Here is an 18449-nt window from a genome sequence, read left to right as displayed (position 1 = left end):
CACAGCCAGTGGCACCAGGCAGGGACCTGGGGGCGGGGGCAGTGAAGGTCCCCCGGGGCTCACGGAGGGTCCCCAACCTCAGGGTCTCTAGCTGGCCCTCAGCTGCTTCATCACAGAAGTGAACTGTTTCCGCAGAAGGGAGAGCCCCCCTGGGAGACAGGTCCCGGCCCGGAGCTCTGTGTGGGAGGACGCTGCATGGAAAACGCCGGCTCTTAGGAGGGGGCCAGACAGGCGACATCCCAGCACTGCATCCGGAGGGGAGACAGGGTGGACGGGAGACAGCATGGACCGGGACCGGCCACCAGATGTGGCCGTGGGTCGAGTCCGCTGTGACCGCTGACAGACCCCCCCCACTGAGCTGGCCTCTCAGGTGGACCCTGGGCACCTCTCGGGGACCAAGGGCACTTCGTAAACTGAAGCCAAATGGAAGTCTCTGTCCCCCCCACCCCTTTGTGGCAGTTGCCTCGGGGCCTCAGCCACAGCCTGGGGACGGGGACACGGCGGCCGAGCCTGTCCAGGGACTGAGACCCGCTCGTGTCTGAATCAGGTGATTGTGGGGCTGGGCTTGTGAGGGTCTTTTAAAAAAAAAACAAAACAGCTTTGAGATCAAGTTTGCAAACCATTCAATTCACCTGTTTTAGTATTCTTCCGGCTCTGTGGCCATTACCACAGTCTAATTTTAGGACATGCCATCTCCCTAAAAGAAAGCCCTGTGCCCAAAGACGGCCACTCCCACTGCCTCCTCGGCCCTCATGGCCAACCTACTCTCTCGGGGACCAGTCTGCCATTTTTGGTCAGCTCAGGGGAACGGAAGCATCCGAGTGTGTTCCCGGAGCATGTTTTGGGGGACATTCCTACGTTGGAGCAGGGACCAGCACCTCACCCCTGTTCCGTGCTGAGTGATATTCCACTGCGTGCCCACTCCACACTCCCTCTGCGTCCCTGAGCCCTGTGGACTTGTAAACAGGGAGGCGTGTGAAAACCTGACGTTCAGCTAACTCAGCGTCCGAGACGAGGGGGCCGCACCCCGTCTGCAGCGGAGGGAAGCCCACCCCTCCCAGACCCCAGCAGCGTCAGGGGGTGGAGGGGCCTGGACAGAACAGCATGCCGGGAAGCTGGTTTAAGGGATTCTAATTTGATTCCAGACTTCTGGGCTTCGGACTTTTAAACACGTGCAAGGGCTAACATCTTGGTCTCAGATTTTGATTCCTTTCGGACTTGAGTCTGTTTGACTTTCCATCTGTAGGAGGTTCGCTCCTGAGGTTTTCGTTTCTCCCTGAGAATCTGCCGAAGGGACGTGCCGGCAGACCACCATCGGGGGGTTTTATGCAAAATAAACTCCAGGTCGTCCTTTCATTGTATCGCAAGCCCGTGACTCATAATACCCTGCTGAACGGCACGGCCGGACATGGTTCGCATAGGCATTAGAACTGGGGAGCATTTCCAGCCGTGGGGAGGGCTTGTTCCCGTAAGGCACCCTCGGAACCGTTCCCAAAGGCTTTACGGGGGAGGACACGAGGCCTCCTGTGTTCGCTGGCATTCCCAGAAGGGCGCACGGGGCGTGGGCAGGTGGGCTAGGGGAGCGGGGCCAACTGGAGTCCGGACCCCGGACCGACCGCCCTTCTGCCCTGGAGGACCAGCCACCACCTGCCCTGCAGATGAGCGAGGAGCCCGGGGGGCCGGAAGGACAGCCAGCGGAGCCCAGCAGGGAGACACACAGCCATACCCTGCCATTTCCGTCCACGGGCACGGGCCCCCAGCCGAATCCAGGGGGTTCCTCCCTGCCCTCTCTCTCCCTGGGCAGGACACTCCTCGGACTGGTAAGTTCGGTGTGCATCGCCAGGGAGCCCCTCTTACTTGGGAGAGTAGGTTCCAGCAGGAAGCGAGACAGCTCGGCTCCTGCCAGACGGTCAGCACAGCCCCCATGCGGGGGGCGGGGTGACAGAGCCCACCCAGCTCTGTGGGACGGTCAGGAAGCCATCGGGTCTGACCGACGCCTGTCCTCCAACCTCGCCCTCGCCCCAGCATGCTCTGCTACACCCCATCTCTCCACGTGTTCGGGCCGCTCTCCAGCACAGCCCAGGCCGGGCTCTGCGTCTTCCTGAGAGACGGCAACTCTGGTCACGTGGGTGATGCCGTCCTGGGGTTCACTGCAAACTCTGTCTTCGCTCATGTTTGAAATGTTTCATAATAAAAGTCGAGTATCTATAACTGGTTAAAACTCTCTCCTCAAATCCCACCCTTCTGTAATTTCAGTAGCAGATCCAGCTTGCCAGGGGCAGCTGTCGGGAGGTGGTCCCCTCCGAGGACACCACCCCCCAGGAACCCGTGTGAGCACCAGCTGAGTGAACACACGGAACGGGGTGCGTGCCCTGGGAGTGCGCGTGTCCCCCATTCGCCGTTCCCGGCCCTCACCTGCCAGGAACTTCCTCGCGAAGGCCTGGAACCCGGCCGCGGTCCTGTTTCCGGGCGACTCCCTGACGGCCAGGCCGGTGACGTTGTCCAGCAGGACCAGGTCTGAGAGGGCGGCCGCCGCCGGCGCCGGGGTGTTGTTCACCAGCAGATGCACCTGGGCTGTCTGCGCCACGCTCGGCCCCGACACCTGGGCGGGGGTGAAATGGGGGCACAGTCAAGAGCGGCTCAGCTCCCTGAAATGACGCTGTGGCGAGACGTGTACGCGGTAGGTGTCCGTATGCAGGCGTGTACCCAGACGTGTGGGGAGGGCACACGCACGTGCACACACACTCATCCTTGCACGCGCATGGCGGAAAACGTCTCTGGGAGGACAAAGGAGGGCATGATGGTCTCCCAGAGGCTCTGAGAATTCATCAGGTCTCACTCCCCAGGCCCCGGGACAGTCCGACGCCAGCCCAGCTGCTGCTTGGTGATAGTTTCCAAGTCGCTGGGGCCCTGAGATGCAGTGACATTGCTCCCACAGAGAAACTCAGAAGATAAGGCATCCGAGCACAGAACCCACGTCAGGCTGGGGACAGCGTGACAAGTGCCGTCACCGAGAAAAGCAAACGGAGGTCCTCTCTTGGTCCCTTGTTTTGACGATTTGGCCCCAGAGCCCTGCCCAGGCCTCGGGCTGCCATATGGTCTCCGGGCTTTCCCGAGATGGCCTCCTGCCCGCAGGCCTGCCCCTCCGGCCCGGCCACGTCTGGCCGGCGCAGCCATTGGGAGCCGCCTGGTGGCCCAACAGCTCGCCCCACCCGGCCCCTGCACCCCTGGCCCACTCCCCTCACCAACTCGGCTGCCACCAGCCCGGACCCTGCACCACCCAGCTCCACTGAATGAGATGCCGGAGCTGGGGGGAGGGGGGTGCCACACATGTCCCGGGGGGAAGTGACTGTGGGACACCAGTGTGGAAAGCAGGTTGCAGAACTCTGGGTCCAGGGCCCCGTCACCAACACAAAGGTGCAGAGGAAGGCATGTGTACGGACACGTGCAGGTGCATGCTCACACACACACGTGACTGCAGGCACGTGGCAGGACACACCTCCGGAGGGACACGGGAGAAGCTGGAGCACTCAGTGCACCCAGGAAGGGGAGCAAGGCCCCTGAGGGCCCGGGGGAAGATGAGGGCCGGGCAGTAACGGGGTCACTCGGCAGGCGGGGGCCACCCACGCCCTGCACGCTCCAGGGAAAGGACTGGCCCCAGACCAGCTCCTGGGAGCCTGACCCCTGAAGCCCCGAACACCCTGCCCAGTAAGAAGGTGTTCACACACCGGGGGCCTTGGGTGGGGGCTGGGGCAGGGTGGCCTCCAGAGGGGCTGGGGACTGAGGGCGGTACCACGGGGGCTCCGAGCCTACGTGACCCACCTGCGACGAAAACCCTGCACCCCAAGGCTGAGTCAGTGGCCCTGGGTGATGTTACACATCACAGCTGGGGACGTTAAATGCCGTCTGGATGATTGCACCAGCAGAGGACAGCTGGCGGCGGTCCCTCCGGAACTCTGCTGGCGCCGACCCGCACCCTTCTGCCTCAATAAACGGTACCCAGAGCCCGACAGCTTGGCTGAGGCCCCTGAGTCCTTCTAGCGAGTCACGGACCCCAAGGCTGGTCTCGGGGACCCACCACACGGACAACGTGATAAGCCATCTCACAGAACGGAAGACCTACAGGACATTAAATACCTTTTTAAGCAGTCAAGCACCACATCGATGCCAAAGCGTATTCTAAGCGACCGCAGTGGGTTTTCACTGACAACAATCCAACCGTCACCAGCAATCTCAGCCCTGGTCAAAGAATGAACCCCTTGCGGGTCACCACGCCGCTCTCGGGTCCCGACGTGGGTAGAGGGCCCTGGGCTCCGCCGGCTCTCACACACCAAACCTCCCTGATACAGGCTGTGGATGAGATCCAACCACCACCCCCTCAAGCGTGAGCCACTGGGGACACTCACCACGGCACACTTCTGAAAAATGACCCCGTTCCCAGGAGTTCCCTGAACGTCTCCTGAAATGTCTCCGTGCTACAATAAAACACAGAAATGATCAGAAAACAAAAACATTTCCTGCCATACACATTTCATAAAAGCACAAGATGAACTTTTGAGGGGGGTAAAGAGTTACTTTGGCCAGTCTAGTAACTGCCGTAAGCAATCTTGAAGGTCTCTTTAAGAGGATTGAAGGGTTGGCACTTAAAACCTACGAGGACAGACAAACGCGGATGTGGCAATGGGGCATTTTCCGGGTCTGGGGCGCACACACGCAGCACCCGTGGTCGTAGGGATGCAGCTAACCAGACCTGACGCTTCGGCAAGAGCCAGTGAGCAGAGGTGAGGACAAATTCTTTAGTGACCGCGCCCACGGAGGGGGCACACCAACCACACAGCAGCTGGCGGAGGGATCCCCGCGATCCAAAGCGGCCGCCAGTGAGCTGGAACCAACACTCCGCGGAGAAGCCACCACCGTCCACCTGGTCCAGGCCCCAGGGGCTCCGCAGGAAAAATCCCGGTGGAAAGCCAGGGCTCAAAGTAGGGGGCTGAGGGAGACCCAGAGAAAACGGTCCCCAAAAGCCAGAGGGAAAAGGGTGGGGACTGAACCCAGGGGCGGGTGGGGGCGGGGAGGGGCAGACAGCGGAGCTGATCTGGAGCACAGGTCAGTAGGCCTGGTGACCAGTGTGGGGAGAAGGGGGCGCTGAGATCTAGGGTGACTGCCAGGGCTCGGTGCCTTCCCGGGACTGGGACCGCAGAGGGAGGGGCAGGGAAGGGGGCGTGGCTAAACCCATCAGCCCGCAGGGTGCGGTCAGGTACAGCCTCAGCCAGCGCTCCCGGCCAGAGCCGTTACTCTCCGGTACGTCCTACACCGTCCCTCTCCCGCGGGGCGCTCCCCTCCGCAACGCGCTCTGCGACCACGAACTCACCAAACGCCGACATCCACCCTTGGGGCAGACGCTGCTGCGCTTGCTTACAGAGCGGGAAACGCGGGCGCAAGAGGGGAAGCGACTGGCCCTCGGCCCGAAGAGCTCTCAGGTCCCCCCAGCACCCCCGCAGCCACCTCGCGGCTGTCCCCACCTTTCCGGAGAGTTCTCAGCGGTAAGAGGCTTGCACTGAGGAACACCACGCGGCGCCCACCCTTTCTGATAAGTTCCCCAACTCCACGGAGCACCCCGCCGTGGGTGGAGACGGAGCCGAGCCGCCCGAGTCAGAGCGGAGACTGGGGGCCGGACCTCCTTACCTGCGCGGTGCGCTCGGGCCCCGCCCCGGGGGCTTCGGGGCGATCCCCGGGCGCTTGCGCGCCCTGGGGACGCTGGAGAGCACTCGGGCCCGCGGGGAGCCAGCCTCGGCCCCGGGACCCGGCGGGCAGCGCCAGGGCGGCGGCCAGGAGGCCCCCAGCCAGCACCCAAGCGGCGCGCCCCGGGGCGGCCGCCGAGCCCATCGCGTGCCCGGGCCAGAAACCCCACAGTTGCGGGCGCCGCGGAGTTGCTCCCCGCTTCCGGGCCCCGGACCCGCCCCGCCGCCGAGCATGCCCAGTGCGAGCCGCCGCGGAAAGTTTTCTGGAAGACCTCCCGCGACTGGGGCTTGGCGGGCCGGGCCGAGGCCCAGGACGGCAGTGGGAGGGAGCGAGCCACCCGGGCCTCGGCAGCACCCACAACAGATCCGGCGGCTCCCCTGCCTCCAAAGATCCCGGGGGCTCCAAGTGCCCCTCCACTAACGCCTACGTTCTCTTAACTCTTAGCGGAGACTACCTTCTCCAAAAAACCTTCCCTGACACCCACCGGGCGGAAACCCGAGTCTGCCCCCAGCCCACCAGCTCCCTAGCAGAGAACCATTTGGAGAGGCAAGGCCGTGTGTCCCCGGGGGGGCCCAGAGCGGGCAGGACAGCACAGACAGGGGCTGGGGGGGTGGGGGGGGGAGACTGGCAGCTCAGGGGCAGAGAGAGGACAAGGCGACTCTCCTTTCTGGATGGATTCAGTTCAGCCCCGGGGGGCACCAGTGGGGCCGGCAGTCAGGCCAGCCTGCAGGGTCCCCTGTGAGCCAGAGAGAGGGGCATTAGTGTCCGGAGCCAGGAGGCGGCCCCTGAGCAGAGCCCCCTGCCATTCCAGGGGCCCTCGGGGACTGTTTCCACGTGTTGGGGGGGGGGGGGCTCCCCTCCTGCAGCCTCCCCGCAGGGCAGCCGGTCAGGTCTGCAGCCTGGGGCCCCGAAGCCAGGCAGCTGCCAGCTCCTCTTCGGCCCCCAAGGACAGGCCTCCCCGGCCTTGACTTGGCCGGACAGACACGGGCGCTCACCCATCTGTCCCATTTCCCGGTGGCAACACCTTAGGTGAGCCCCTTTTCCTCTCGGGCTGTGGGTTTCTTCATCTATAAAAGCTAAATCTGGGTGGTGGTTCCCATTTGGCCCACCCGGAAGGGTAGATGGGGAAATGATGGGAAAAAACCAGAAACTCGAGCTGCAAGTCTGGGTTAAGAGCACAAACACCACTCATCCTCTGTTGAAGCGGATCCCCAGATCCCCCGCCCCCCACAGGGAACTGAGCTAGTCCGCATGCGCATCCGCCGCTGTGCCCCCAGCACCCAGGGCAAGAGCTGGCATCTAGTAGCTGCTCAGTAAGTGTTTGCTGGAAGGAGAACAGATGCTGACCTCACCTTGCTGTGTGTCTCCCCACACAGCCCTGAGACCCTCCCAGCCTGGGCCTCGCCCGGTTCCTGGCCGGCCCCGGCGCTGGGATCCGCGCCACCGTCTCTGTGATTCGTCCCTGAGGGTGTGATTGACTGCACAGCGACGCGTTTCTGCTGGGGCTGGCGCAACAGTCTTTCTGCACACTGCCTTGGAGGAAGGTACTGACCACGGCGAAGAAAGGCATTAAGACAGACTCTTAAGAAAAGTTCGGAGCCACGATGGGTGGAGGATGCAGTGGGACCTGCGCTGAGCCCCTTGGGCCTGAGCTTCCTCACCGCGAGGATGGGGGATGGCCGGAACCACCTCAGAGGGCTGCCGAGAAAGCTGCCGAGATCGTCAGGGTAAATGCCTGGAGCCTCGGAAGCGCTCGGTAACCCTATCTGAGCAGCGCCCCCTCCTTGTTTGCGTGGGGATTCCTTCTCCGCTGCAGGTCCAGAGGCCCAGGGAAAAGCAAGGATCCTCCGAAAAGTTCTGCTCGCTGAAACGCGCGCCTCCCGCCGGGCATGCTCAGTGCAAAGGCCAGGCTGGGGCGGGGGTGGCTCAAAGTTTTGGGCGGAAGATCCAGGCTCCTCCCTCCGGCTCGGGGAGAGCGGAGACCCGGGAGAGGCAAGGAAGGGAAGAGACCGCACAAGCCGGAGAGTCGTCAGCGGAGCGCGCTGCGCCCCTGGCCTGCCTGGGCTCCGGGTCCTGCGTCGCAGACCTGGGAGGGACGGCGCTCAGGGCCGCTGGCCGAGGCGGTGGGAGGCGGCGGACGGGATGCGGCCGGGCCGCGGCCTGAGCGACCCCGATGGCCCGCGGAGGAGAGGCCTGCGGGAGCGAGGCGCGGCTGCTGCTGGGCCGGGAAGCTGTGCGGCCGGTGCCCGCGCTGCTGGTCCCCGCGGTGCTGCTGGGCGCCGCGCTCGGCCTGGGCCTCGGCCTCTGGCTCGGCTGCCGCGCCATCCGCCGGCGGCCAAGACAACAGGTGGGTCGTCCGAGCGGGCAGCCGGAGTGTGGGGCGCACCGGGAGCGGTCTTCCTCCGCCCCGGGGTCGGACTGCAGGCCCGGGCTCCACTTCCACTGGAGCGTGATCGCGGGCTTCGCGCCCAACTGGTGCTGCCCGGGGCTCCCCTTCTGCCGCGGGGGGAGGCTGGACACAGTGTTTCCAGAGGGAAGAGGTGCAGGGTCAGAAGGCGGCTGTCCCCAGAGATGCCTCCATCCGACGCGGCTGTGTGATGTGGAGAGACGCCAAAGCCCTCCTGGCCTCAGTCTCCCCATCTGTAGCACTGAGGGTCTGGACTGGAAGCTGGCGGGCACCCAGCGCAGCGCAGTGGCGGGAAGGCTGGGGATCCCCTCCCCTGGGTGCCCATTCGTACTTGACCTTGTTAGCCTCTTCTGAGTCCCAGCTACTTCCATAGAATGCATTCACGCCTCCCTCCATTCATGCATCCTCCCTTCGTTCATTCATTCATCCCTACTGTGAAAGTTTGCTGGGCACCTTCCTGCTGCCAGCTCCCCGGTCCAGGGATCTTAGAGGCCACTTCAGTGAGCAGGCTAGACCTTGCCCTGACCGCTGGAGGCGGGCAGCCTCGGGGAGACGGGTCACAAGGCAACGTGTGGTGATGACACAGCCTCAGGAGTCCTGTGGGGGGACCAGCGCTGGCAGTGCTGGGTGCTGGCTGTGTTCTCTCCTGTCCTCACGAGGTCCCGTGTCTGTACCCTCCTGTTTTAACCTGGTGAGCGCCCCCTGGGCTGGCCAGTAAGTTCGTTTGGTCTTTCCCCCACGATGGCGCTAGTAGCGCTTAGTTGTCTTTAACTTCCTGTGAAACAATTTTGTTGGATTGTGTTGGGACAGCTGTGCTATCAGCGTGCATTTAAAAAATTTATCAAAATTAGTGAATTTTGTGTAGCCATTTTAATATTGAAGGTGGCAGGAAATATGGAACATTTTTGGCATGTTGTGCTTTATTATTTCAAGAAAGGTAAACACGCAGCTGAAATGCAAAAACAAAAAGAGAGGTGCGCAGTGTGCGGAGAAGGTGCTGCGGCTGATCGGACGTGTCAGCAGTGGTGTGGGAAGTTTTGTGTTGGAGATTTCTCACTGGATAATGCTCCACAGTCGGATAGACCAGTGGAAGTTGATACTTCAAATCGAGACAGTAATAGAGAACAATCAACATTATACCACACTGGAGAGAGCCAACACACTCAAAACATCCAAATCAGTAAAGTTATGTGTGAAAATGAAAAATGTGTCTCTTATTTTATGGGAAAAAACCATACGAATTTTTTGGCCAACCCAATATCGTATCTCTCTGAGGGTTTTATAATTCTTCAAGTCCCCCCTCCCGCCCCCACGCTTGCCTTTTCCTCTTCTTTGTTTTGTGTTTGTCTTCCGTATTAGTCTGTGATCACGGGGCCGGTGACTCTTGGCCTCCCGATCATTTTTAAAGGGGGAGCAAAAAAAAACAAAACAAAACAGATGACAGTTTTCTCCTGGAGCCTTCACTGTAAGACACCCCGACCGGGGCCTCCCCGGCGGAACCTGGTGCTGGGCGGCTGTGAGTGCTGGACAAACAGCCCCCGAGTCTCCAGCTCCGTCGCCGACCCCGCTCCCCGCCCCCAGAGTGCCCCAGCCACCGGCTTCCCCAGGCAGGCAGTTTGTGCTGCTGCCCCAGGGCCTTTGCACGGGCTCTGCCCCTCCCTGCAAGGCTTGTCCCCAGACCTCTGGCTGGCCTGCGCTCCCTCACTCCCTTCTAGCTCCTCCTCCAATGCCGCCCGGCCCAAGAAGACGTTCCCTCCCGTTACTCCGCGTTCCCCCACCCGCTGTTTCTCCGCAGCATCTGTCGCCTCTGACTCGCTACCTGTTCATCCCTTTGTCCACCTCTCTCTCCTGTCGCTGGAACACAAGGCCCACGGAGGCAGGGCCTCGGCGTGTTTTGTCCCGAGCTCCGTTCCTGGTGACGAGGGCAAGGCTCACGTTTTGCAGGTGCTCTGTGACCACCTCCCCGGGCAAACACGTCCTCAGTTCCAAGGTTATACCCACGAGCAGCCGGCGGTCCAGAGGGGCTCGAGAGGTGTGTCTGGCACAGCAGGGTTCCCAACACAGTCCATCATCACGCTCGCTGCAGACACTGAGTTAGCGAATGCTGCATCGTGGCTCCCGGGGAAATACAGGGCTGGGTTTCCGCGACGTTCCAGTGGCAACATTTTCATCCACCCATCAGTACGGGCGGTTGCCTGCGTGTTCCTGTTTAAGGACACATCGTCACTTCGCAGGCACGGCTGCTTGGCTCACACCGAGCTCACAGCCGACAGCGCTGTGGCTCCTGCCGGAAGGAAGCTCACCTGGCGCCTGCGTGTCCTCCGTGAGGCTCACCACGGCCTCCGGTGCTGGAGACACTAGGCTGCGGGCAGCACTCCACTTAGGGGTCACTTTCACCAATGAAATCCCCTGCAAAGAGCACAAAAGTGTGAAAAAAAACTGGCACTAAACAGAACACAGACAGGTGCCCGTTTGGGGTCTGCGCTGGATGAGAGGCCGCTCACTCTCCGCGGGGCGCCGCCGGTGGCCCCTCAGACTCCGAGCCATCCGCACACACCCGGGAGTGGCCATGCCAGTGCCCCCCGCATTGCTTGTTGGGGTTACAAACAAGGTTTAGTTCGTAGGCAAACTTGCAAGTGCCCTTCTGTACTTTAAGGTAATTGAACACATTTTCTAAAAAAATCACCCAATGACATTACTGGCAATAACAGGAGAATTAATATTTATGTGCCGTTTCCCGAGTTAAGCTGTCACCCCCAAGGGGCTCCCAGGCCGCCGGGACCCCTGAGTCGGACGAACCGTGGGATGATCTTGGACCCAAGTTTGGCCCCCAGGTTTTGCAGACACACCAAGAAGGGGCAGCAGGGGCTTTTCCAGGGGTGACCCCTGGACAGTCTCAGATGCGGGGCTGGCACACCGTGGGAGTGTGAGGCGGGGCAGCGTGCACAGGGCCCAGCGGCAGAAGCCCCAGAGGAGCACACCTGGGTGTAGGGGGCAGGGCCTGTGGCTCCAGTCCCAGGGGCTCCGGCCGGCTGACATCAGTGTGTCCCCCACCTTTGGATTTCAGGTGGACAACCCTCGAAGTCTGCTCAAGAACCTGGAGCCTAACGCAGAGGCCTCCTTGGAAACCGGCTCCCTGGCCAGGAGGAGGAGGAGAGGAGCTCGGACCTTGAAGGAGGCGGAGGCTCTGGACGTAAGTGGGGTGTCCTCTGTCCCACCTGGCAGCCAGGTGTCACCCAGATGAGCCTGTGACAGAGCTCAGGTCCCAATCGGCTTCCTCTTTGAGGCATAATTTACCTTCAATAAAATGCCCGGGTTTTACGTGTACATTTTGATGAGTGACACGTGTACACGCCTTGAAACCGGTACCCCGGTCAGGAGTGATCTGTCACCCTGGAAAGTGCTCCAGGCCCCCTGTGCCCCTTTCTGGCTTGCCCCCCACCCCAAGCCCCTTCCCAAGGCAGCCACTGCCCTCCCGCACTGGGACTGGTTTGCAGGTTCTCAACTTCCACACCTGCTTTCTGGTGCCTGCGTCCCCTCAGCGTCTTGCTTTTGCCGTCCTCGGTCCAGCACACATCAGTAATCCGGCCTTTAATCGCCGGGTGCCTCATGGGGACGTGCCCCTGAGTGCTGTGTGCAGGGTTCGGCTGCTCTGAATAGGGCTTTGGCGAACACGCATACGTTTGTCGGTGTGTTTGTTTTCGTTTTGTTTTATTTCTTTTAAGTAACTATCTCGGAGTAGGAGCCTCGAGCCTCCGACACAATGTTGAAAGTGGATTCTCGCCCTGGCCGGTGGCTCAGGTGGTTGGAGCACCGTCCTGGACGGCAGAGGGCGGCGGGTTTGATTCCTGGTCCGGGTGCGCACCTAGGTGTCGGGTTCGACCCCCTGTCGGGGTCATGTGGGAGGCAGCCTGTGGATTCTTCTCTCTCTTTCCCTTCCTCTGTCTCTGAAACCAATAAAACATACCCCTGGGTGAGGGTAAAAAAAAAGATGGAGTCTCCCTGTCCCTCCGTCCTGGCCCCAGCTCTGCCCAGCCCGGGCCTGCCCGTGGGGCATGGCTTTCTGCTTTGGGATCCAGCATCCTGGAACCCAGTCCCGGCTTTGCTGCCTGTTTGCTGTGTGATGTTGGGCCAGAGGCGTGACCTCTCTGAGCCTCCGGGTTTTCAGCCTCATGATGATGACAGCAGTGAGCCGGCTGCTGGGGGGGGGGTCACCACCAGGGGGTGCTGTGAGCATTCCTGCTGCAGAGTAAGCTGCTGGGTCGCGGTGTACGGGAGCCGAGTCCCTCCGCCTCCCCAGGAGGCCAGCTCATTTTCCCTGCGTGGGGATGTTTTCCCTGTTCACGGTGTAGCCGCGCCCAGCTAGGCCCATGACCGGGCTAATGATTGCCAAGGGTTCAGCGAGAGGTCTGCCCGTTCCAGTGGCCGGCTTGCCCCGCGGCCCCGCCTTGTGCAGACGGAGCTGGTCAGGGATTGTGCTCCGGGGCCGATTTTGAGGGGGGCGTCGAGCCGTGACCCCCGTGTCCACCAACCCACAGAAAACCCAGGCACGTGTGCTTCAAGCCACTCTTCACGTGAGCTCCGTTTTGATAAATAGCTCGCGTCAGCCAAAAAGAAACAGAACATTCCAGAAGGCTCTGGAGCCTGCGCCTGCGCAGCCTTGGCCTGTCCGCTCCATGCCGGCCCCGGGTGTCCCAGACGGAGAGGGTGCTCGTGCGTGCTTCACGGGCGCAGGTGTGCACGTGCTGAGAGGAGCACCGCTATGTTGGTGTGCAAAGTGGCCCCTCCCCCTACCATTGTGCTTTACCCAGTTTCCTGAATAGTTGCCCTGGCTCAGCTGAAGAAGCAGCACGCTGAAATTCGCGCTGGTCCAATTTCCTCAGCGGCTGTAGGGCTGCGGCCGGGGTGGCGGTCAGGACTGGGAGGAGCCCCGGAGGGAAGGACAGCAGCGAAAACAACACACCTCAGGCCGTTCAGGCGGTGGAGCCCGGGTCCGTGTGCTGCGTGCTTCTGGGGCGGAGTCCGCTCTCGAGTGCTGTGGCATCGCCGGGCCTGCCCCAGGGTGGGGTGGGGGGGCACGCTTCAGGCAGACGCTGGGAAAGGCCAGGCAGCCCCAGGTTTCCCACCTGGCTGGGGCGTGTGCCTCCTGGCTGGGGCATGGCAGGGGCGGGCCACAGCTGGGCCCAGTGCTGCCCTGCACGGGCCCAACACCCCTGTCCCGGCCTCAAGTCCACAGGTGCCAGGTGGCCCCCACACCCCAGCCGCTACACCCTGTCCTCCTCGGTCGTGGTTCTCATGGGAAATACACTTCTGTTCTGTGTCTCCCCTGTTGAAGGGGAGCTCCGGGCCACGGGCTCCTGCCTTTGTCTCCCTGGCACGCCTTCCACTACGCCCTTTCTTTCCTCTTCGGGTGAGGGGTCTACAAACCTCCACGCCCTTCTGCCTCCGAGTCGTTTCCCGGGGTCAGTGTGTCTCTGGTCTGACGTCTGCCAGGACCGGCCTTGTGGGTGTGCGACCCGTGAAGTCACGTAGGCCAGTCCCTCCTCCCCAGACTCTGCCATCTGGAAATTCTTCATCCTTTTTGGACAGGCCCCCACACTCACTTTGTGCTGGGCTGCACAACTGTGTCACCAAGTCCAACGACAGCCTTCTCGCCTCTGCCACCCCCTGCTTCTGTACTGAGATGGGTCAAGCAGCGGGTGCGTGAGGCCGGGGCCAGGGGGCAGGGGCTGGGGGGCCTCCCCCGGGGTCAGAGGTGAGCCAGGAGGGCTGTGAGCTGCATGGCAATGGGAACCGCATGTTTAAAAGGTCATTTGATTGACGAGACCCGGGCCAGGCCCCTCCCTGCCCTGCTTCGTAGGGCATCCCGGGAAACCCTCGCTGGAGAACCAACAGGGGCCCATGTGCTGGCGGGTCAGGCGCTGGCTCGACCCTTCACATTATGAGGAAGTAAAACATCTCCTGTACTTTTCGCCCATGGTCACGGAGCTCTCTCTCCAAGGTCTGGCTGAAACGAGTGGGTGTAGAAGTGGAGGCTGCTGGGTACAGGTGCTCGGGGTCTGGGCGCCAGGCTGCAGCTCACCTGCCTGCTCACCTTCGGGCACTTGCTGTGGGTTTCCAAAGCATTCATTCAGCTCTGACTTTGCCAGGTGCAGGGCGGCGCCCCCTGCAGGGGAGAGGCAGAGAGGCATGCTGAAGGAGAGCAGGCGTTGGACGGTGCGTGGGCTGAGGTCAGGACGGTTGCCCAGGGAGGCGGCGCCTGAGCTGGGCCTCCTGGCCCCTCATCTGTACTCATAGCTGCCACGGTTTCGCTCCTGTCGGTCCCCACCACTCTGCTGGGTGCCCTGCGTGCTCCGTCTGGCGGGCAGACCCACCCCCGGTGCTGTCCAGGATCCAGGCCCCGGCCCAGAGAAGGGGCCGGGCTGTGCAGCCACGGCTCGTGGTTGAAGGGTCTCATCCAAAGTCTTGCGTGAGCATCACTGCATCTAGGTGTTCATACCGCCTGGCGGCGTTAACGGCCCCAAGCACATTCTCTGGACTTTTCCACTCAAATAGGTAGTTTTTAAGAATAGTCTTGTTAATTATTGTCACTTGTAATTACTGTTATGTTATTTAAACCCTGATTTCTTTCAAAGGTGAAGACTTGGAATTAAACGAGTGTGTTGTGTAATGTCTGTTCATTCATCCATCTGTGGGTACACCCGTTCCTCCCCCATCCGTCCACCTGCCCTTCTGTCTGTTCATATCCATCTGTCCATGCACCCATCCTCCATTTGTCCATCCATCCATCCATCCATCATCCATCCATCTATGCATCCACCTGCCCATCTGTCCACTCATTCATTCACCCACCAATCTACCTTTCCAGCTGTCTGCACACCCCTCTATCCACCCATCTGTTCGTCCATCCATCCATCCATCCATTCACCTGTCCGTCCATTTGTCCATCTATCTATCTGTCCATCCCTCACCCACCCGTTCATCCATCCACCACCCATCCTTTTACCAAGTAAGCACGTACCTGGATCTGTGCGTGCCTGCTGTGGTCCCCTGCCGAGGCCACTCTTACAGATAGGGTGTGGCACTTTGGGGACCCTCGGTGGTTTCTCCTGCGTCCTGCAGAAAGCCCCCCCCCCATGCCATCTGTTCTGCCTCCTTCCCAGGAGCACGAGCCGTCTGTCAACAGCAATGTCACAGCGTTCGCCCTGAAGGCCAGAGTCGTCTATCCCATCAACCAGAAGTTCCGGGTGAGAGTCCCAAGCTCCATGTTGGACACGCAGTTGTTCGGTCACGGACTAGAGACCGGGGCAGGGGCATCTCCCCATCCTCAACACCCGCCACTGGGCAGCCTCCGGAGGGGGTGACCCAGGGTCAGGGGAGCATCGTCCCCCCCCGGGCTGTCCCAGGCTGGATGGGGGGCAGTGTGTGGTGTCGGGCCAGACAGAAGGGACCGGGAGCCTGTGTAACCCTGCAAGGGCTGTTGTCAGAGAAGGTGGGCTCGGGAGGGGCTGCTTCAGCCTGGGGTCAGCCGGGGGTCAGCCGGGGGTCAGCCTGGGCACAGACTCCTGCTCAGGCTGTGCCAAGCTGCGACCTTTTGTGGTCACGGCAGGAACTGCATTTGTTTGACAAGGAGCTTCGAGCTGATCCGAGGGCAGTGGGGTGCCTGCCGCTTGCAAGGGCTGGGGGCAGGCAGTGCCACTCAGGTCACTGTGGGTGAAGGAGTGCTGGGTGGTCAGCAGGTCAGTGGACAGAGCAGGCCGGGGAGTCTGAGGCAGCAGAGAGAGAGGTGGGCCCCGCAGGCAGGCTGCACAGAGGGGTCGGGGGGTGGCCGGGTGCAGGAGCCACCAAGGCCAGAGGCAGGCTCAGAGCTAAGGGGGGGGGCCTGGTGCAGGGCGTTGACCTCCTGGGGACGAGGGTGCCGGGATACAGGACCCTCTCAGCCCCCCCCAGTGTGTGCCCGGGCCGTCCTGGGAGGGGCCGGCACACGCAGCCCCTGGGTAGAGCTACCCAGACCCCTCCTGGTGGTCAGACACGTGCATTAAACCTCCGGTCTCTCCTGCCACCCCAGCCGCTGGCCGACGGCTCCTCCAACCCATCCCTGCACGAGAACGGGAAGCAGGCGGCCCTGCCCAACCAGCCGGCGGAGGCGTCCCCGAGCAGCAGCCTGGGCAGCCTGAGCCCGGCCGAGAAGGACGGTGACCGCAGCTCCTCGTCCAGCCTGCGCTCGGCCGCCAGCGACGACCGCTTCCTTGGCCGGGCCTTCCTCCGGGCGGACAGCTTCCCCGAGCTGCTGGCCTGTGAGAGGTGAGGAGGGGGCGGGCGGGTCGGCAGCGGACTCGGGCCCGGGACCCTGTCCTCGCCAGAGGTGGAGACGGAGGCCCAGAGAGGTTCAGCCACGTAGCCGTGGACACACAGCCGCCCGGCGGCCTCGTGGGACCCTGTATCCCTGTCCCTGGCCATGCGGTGTCGGCCGGCCTGAGGGCCGTGGGGTCGGGCTCCAGCCTTGGCGGGGGGCATTGGGGCCGGCCGGCAGGCCAGCAGCCAGCTCTGGTTAAGCGCTTCCCGATCACTGGACCAGGGCTGGGCACCGTGTGGGGACTGCGTGTTGCAGGGGCACAGGGGTCAGGCCGGCGTCACTGCCCGCCCTGTCCCCGCTGCCGGCACGGCTGGGACAGGGTCGGTGGCGGGTGCTGTATCTGCCGTGTGGAACGCACATTTCTGGCCCACGTTTTTGGGGGGAAAAACAAGGATGAACTTTATACATGGACAGTACTAATTCCGTATCTATAGAAATTTTTTTATTCTTTTATGTATGCGTTTGTACTAACAGTGTACCTCTAGAAAGCAGTAACGATAGCCGCATGCAGAATAACACCCTAGAATATGATAATCAGTTTGTTTCTAAATATTAAGTAAATAAATTGAATTAAAAAATTGAAACAAAAGACTTTTTTTTCCCTGAAAGTTTGGGCCAAAATCGTGGCTGTGCACATTATACACGGGAGCACGTTATCCATGGCAAAGTACAGGGAAGTGTTCATCAGACAGTGAATCGATGCCTCCTGACAGCCCTAGCTGGCGGGTGCTGGCTTCGTCCCCATTTTACGGAGGACAAAGTGAGCCTCAGAGAGGCTGAGTGACTTGCCCGAGGTCACACAGCAGACGGTGAAGGGGCCGGGGCTGAGCCCACCGCCTTATCTCCGGAGCCCACACTCGGGGTCTTCGAAGCACCCAGCCCGAGCAGGGCTCCGAGTGTGGAGGGTGCCCAAGACCCTCGGCCCGGCAGGGGTGTGGGTCGGCGCTCAGGCCCGTCTTCTCTGAATACTGGTGAGGAAGGTCAAAGGCCGGCACACAGTCCACGGCCGTGGAAGCAGTGGGCCCAGACCCTGAGCGTGGTGTGGACCCTGCGGCTGGCCCAGGGCGGGAGGGGCTACTCCGCTGAGCGGCAGCCTCGTTGGCTCGGCCCCCCTCGCCGGGAAGGGCTGTTTCTGAGCGTTTGGACCGCCCAGCAGCTTGCGTGGAGCATAGTTACTGAAGACGCGTTTATTCACACCCTGCCTCTTATCTGCCCCCGTGACCGTGCGGCCGGTACTTGATTCCTCTGGCCCTCGATTTCCTGAGTCAGTTTCCCCGTCTGTAAAACGGGCACAAGAATGGCGACATTTCAGCCCTCAGAAAGGTGACTTGTGATACTAGATGTGCAAGTGACCGGGAGGAGGAGTTAGTCTCATTTTTCCCACTGTCTAGCTCTTCCCGATTTGTCGCTGATGCCCAGGCGGCATGGTTTTCTTCCGGTCACGGGTGGGTGTCAGGCAGCCCCTGTGGTTCCCTCGTGGAGACCGCGGCTGGCCGTTCTGGGCCTCTGCGTGCGGCTGAGCTTCAAACCCGGAGCCAGGGTGCACGAGGCTTGGACTGAAGTGTGACCTCTCTCCATGCCTCAAACATGCTCAAGGTCTTTCCTGTCTCTCTCGTGGCTTTGCAGCGCCGACCTTGACCTGTGCATCTATAACCTTCACCTGAAAGATCTGCTGGAGCTAGACACGGCGCTGAGGCAGGACAGGCACGTGGTAGGTAGCACTGGGGACTCGTCACCCTTTCACGGCACAGGACCAGGGCCACAGGCGGTCTGTGCCCTGAGTCCCCGAGACCCTGGGGAATGGGTGTGCGCAGCAATGGAGCCGGCACAGCAGGACCGGAGAGCGACGTTGGGCACAGACCCCAGAATTGCCAAGCAACTCCTGCCGCTGGGGGCACGGCTTTGCTGTACCCAGAGAGACATACAGACAGACACACAGACAGACAG

General features: G+C 61.7%; 2 protein-coding genes across 4 annotated transcripts in view; one reads left to right on the top strand and one right to left on the bottom strand.

The window, feature by feature from the left end:
* The window catches only part of EVC2 (EvC ciliary complex subunit 2), a 57586-nt gene extending 51617 nt beyond the window's left edge, over window positions 1-5969 (bottom strand). For both annotated transcript variants that reach the window (XM_036018690.1, XM_036018695.1), the window contains exons 1-3: window positions 5683-5969; window positions 4407-4475; window positions 2416-2602 (exon numbers count right to left, since the gene is read on the bottom strand). In XM_036018690.1, coding sequence (XP_035874583.1) covers window positions 2416-2602; window positions 4407-4475; window positions 5683-5883 — 457 coding nt within the window. In that variant the 5' untranslated portion in view covers window positions 5884-5969. The remainder of the gene's footprint in view (window positions 1-2415; window positions 2603-4406; window positions 4476-5682) is intronic.
* Window positions 5970-7574: 1605 nt separating this feature from the next.
* EVC (EvC ciliary complex subunit 1) overlaps window positions 7575-18449 on the top strand; it is a 40345-nt gene continuing 29470 nt past the window's right edge. The window contains exons 1-5 of one of the 2 annotated variants that reach the window (XM_036018681.1): window positions 7575-8086; window positions 11214-11339; window positions 15310-15393; window positions 16215-16450; window positions 18129-18213. In XM_036018681.1, coding sequence (XP_035874574.1) covers window positions 7913-8086; window positions 11214-11339; window positions 15310-15393; window positions 16215-16450; window positions 18129-18213 — 705 coding nt within the window. In that variant the 5' untranslated portion in view covers window positions 7575-7912. The remainder of the gene's footprint in view (window positions 8087-11213; window positions 11340-15309; window positions 15394-16214; window positions 16451-18128; window positions 18214-18449) is intronic. The other variant, XM_028507331.2, reaches the window with a different exon arrangement.

The sequence above is a fragment of the Phyllostomus discolor genome, chromosome 1, assembly GCF_004126475.2.
Source record: "Phyllostomus discolor isolate MPI-MPIP mPhyDis1 chromosome 1, mPhyDis1.pri.v3, whole genome shotgun sequence".
NCBI lineage: Eukaryota > Metazoa > Chordata > Mammalia > Chiroptera > Phyllostomidae > Phyllostomus > Phyllostomus discolor.
The sequence above is the reverse complement of the archived record's forward strand: the minus strand, read 5'-3'. Positions and strand labels throughout refer to the sequence as shown.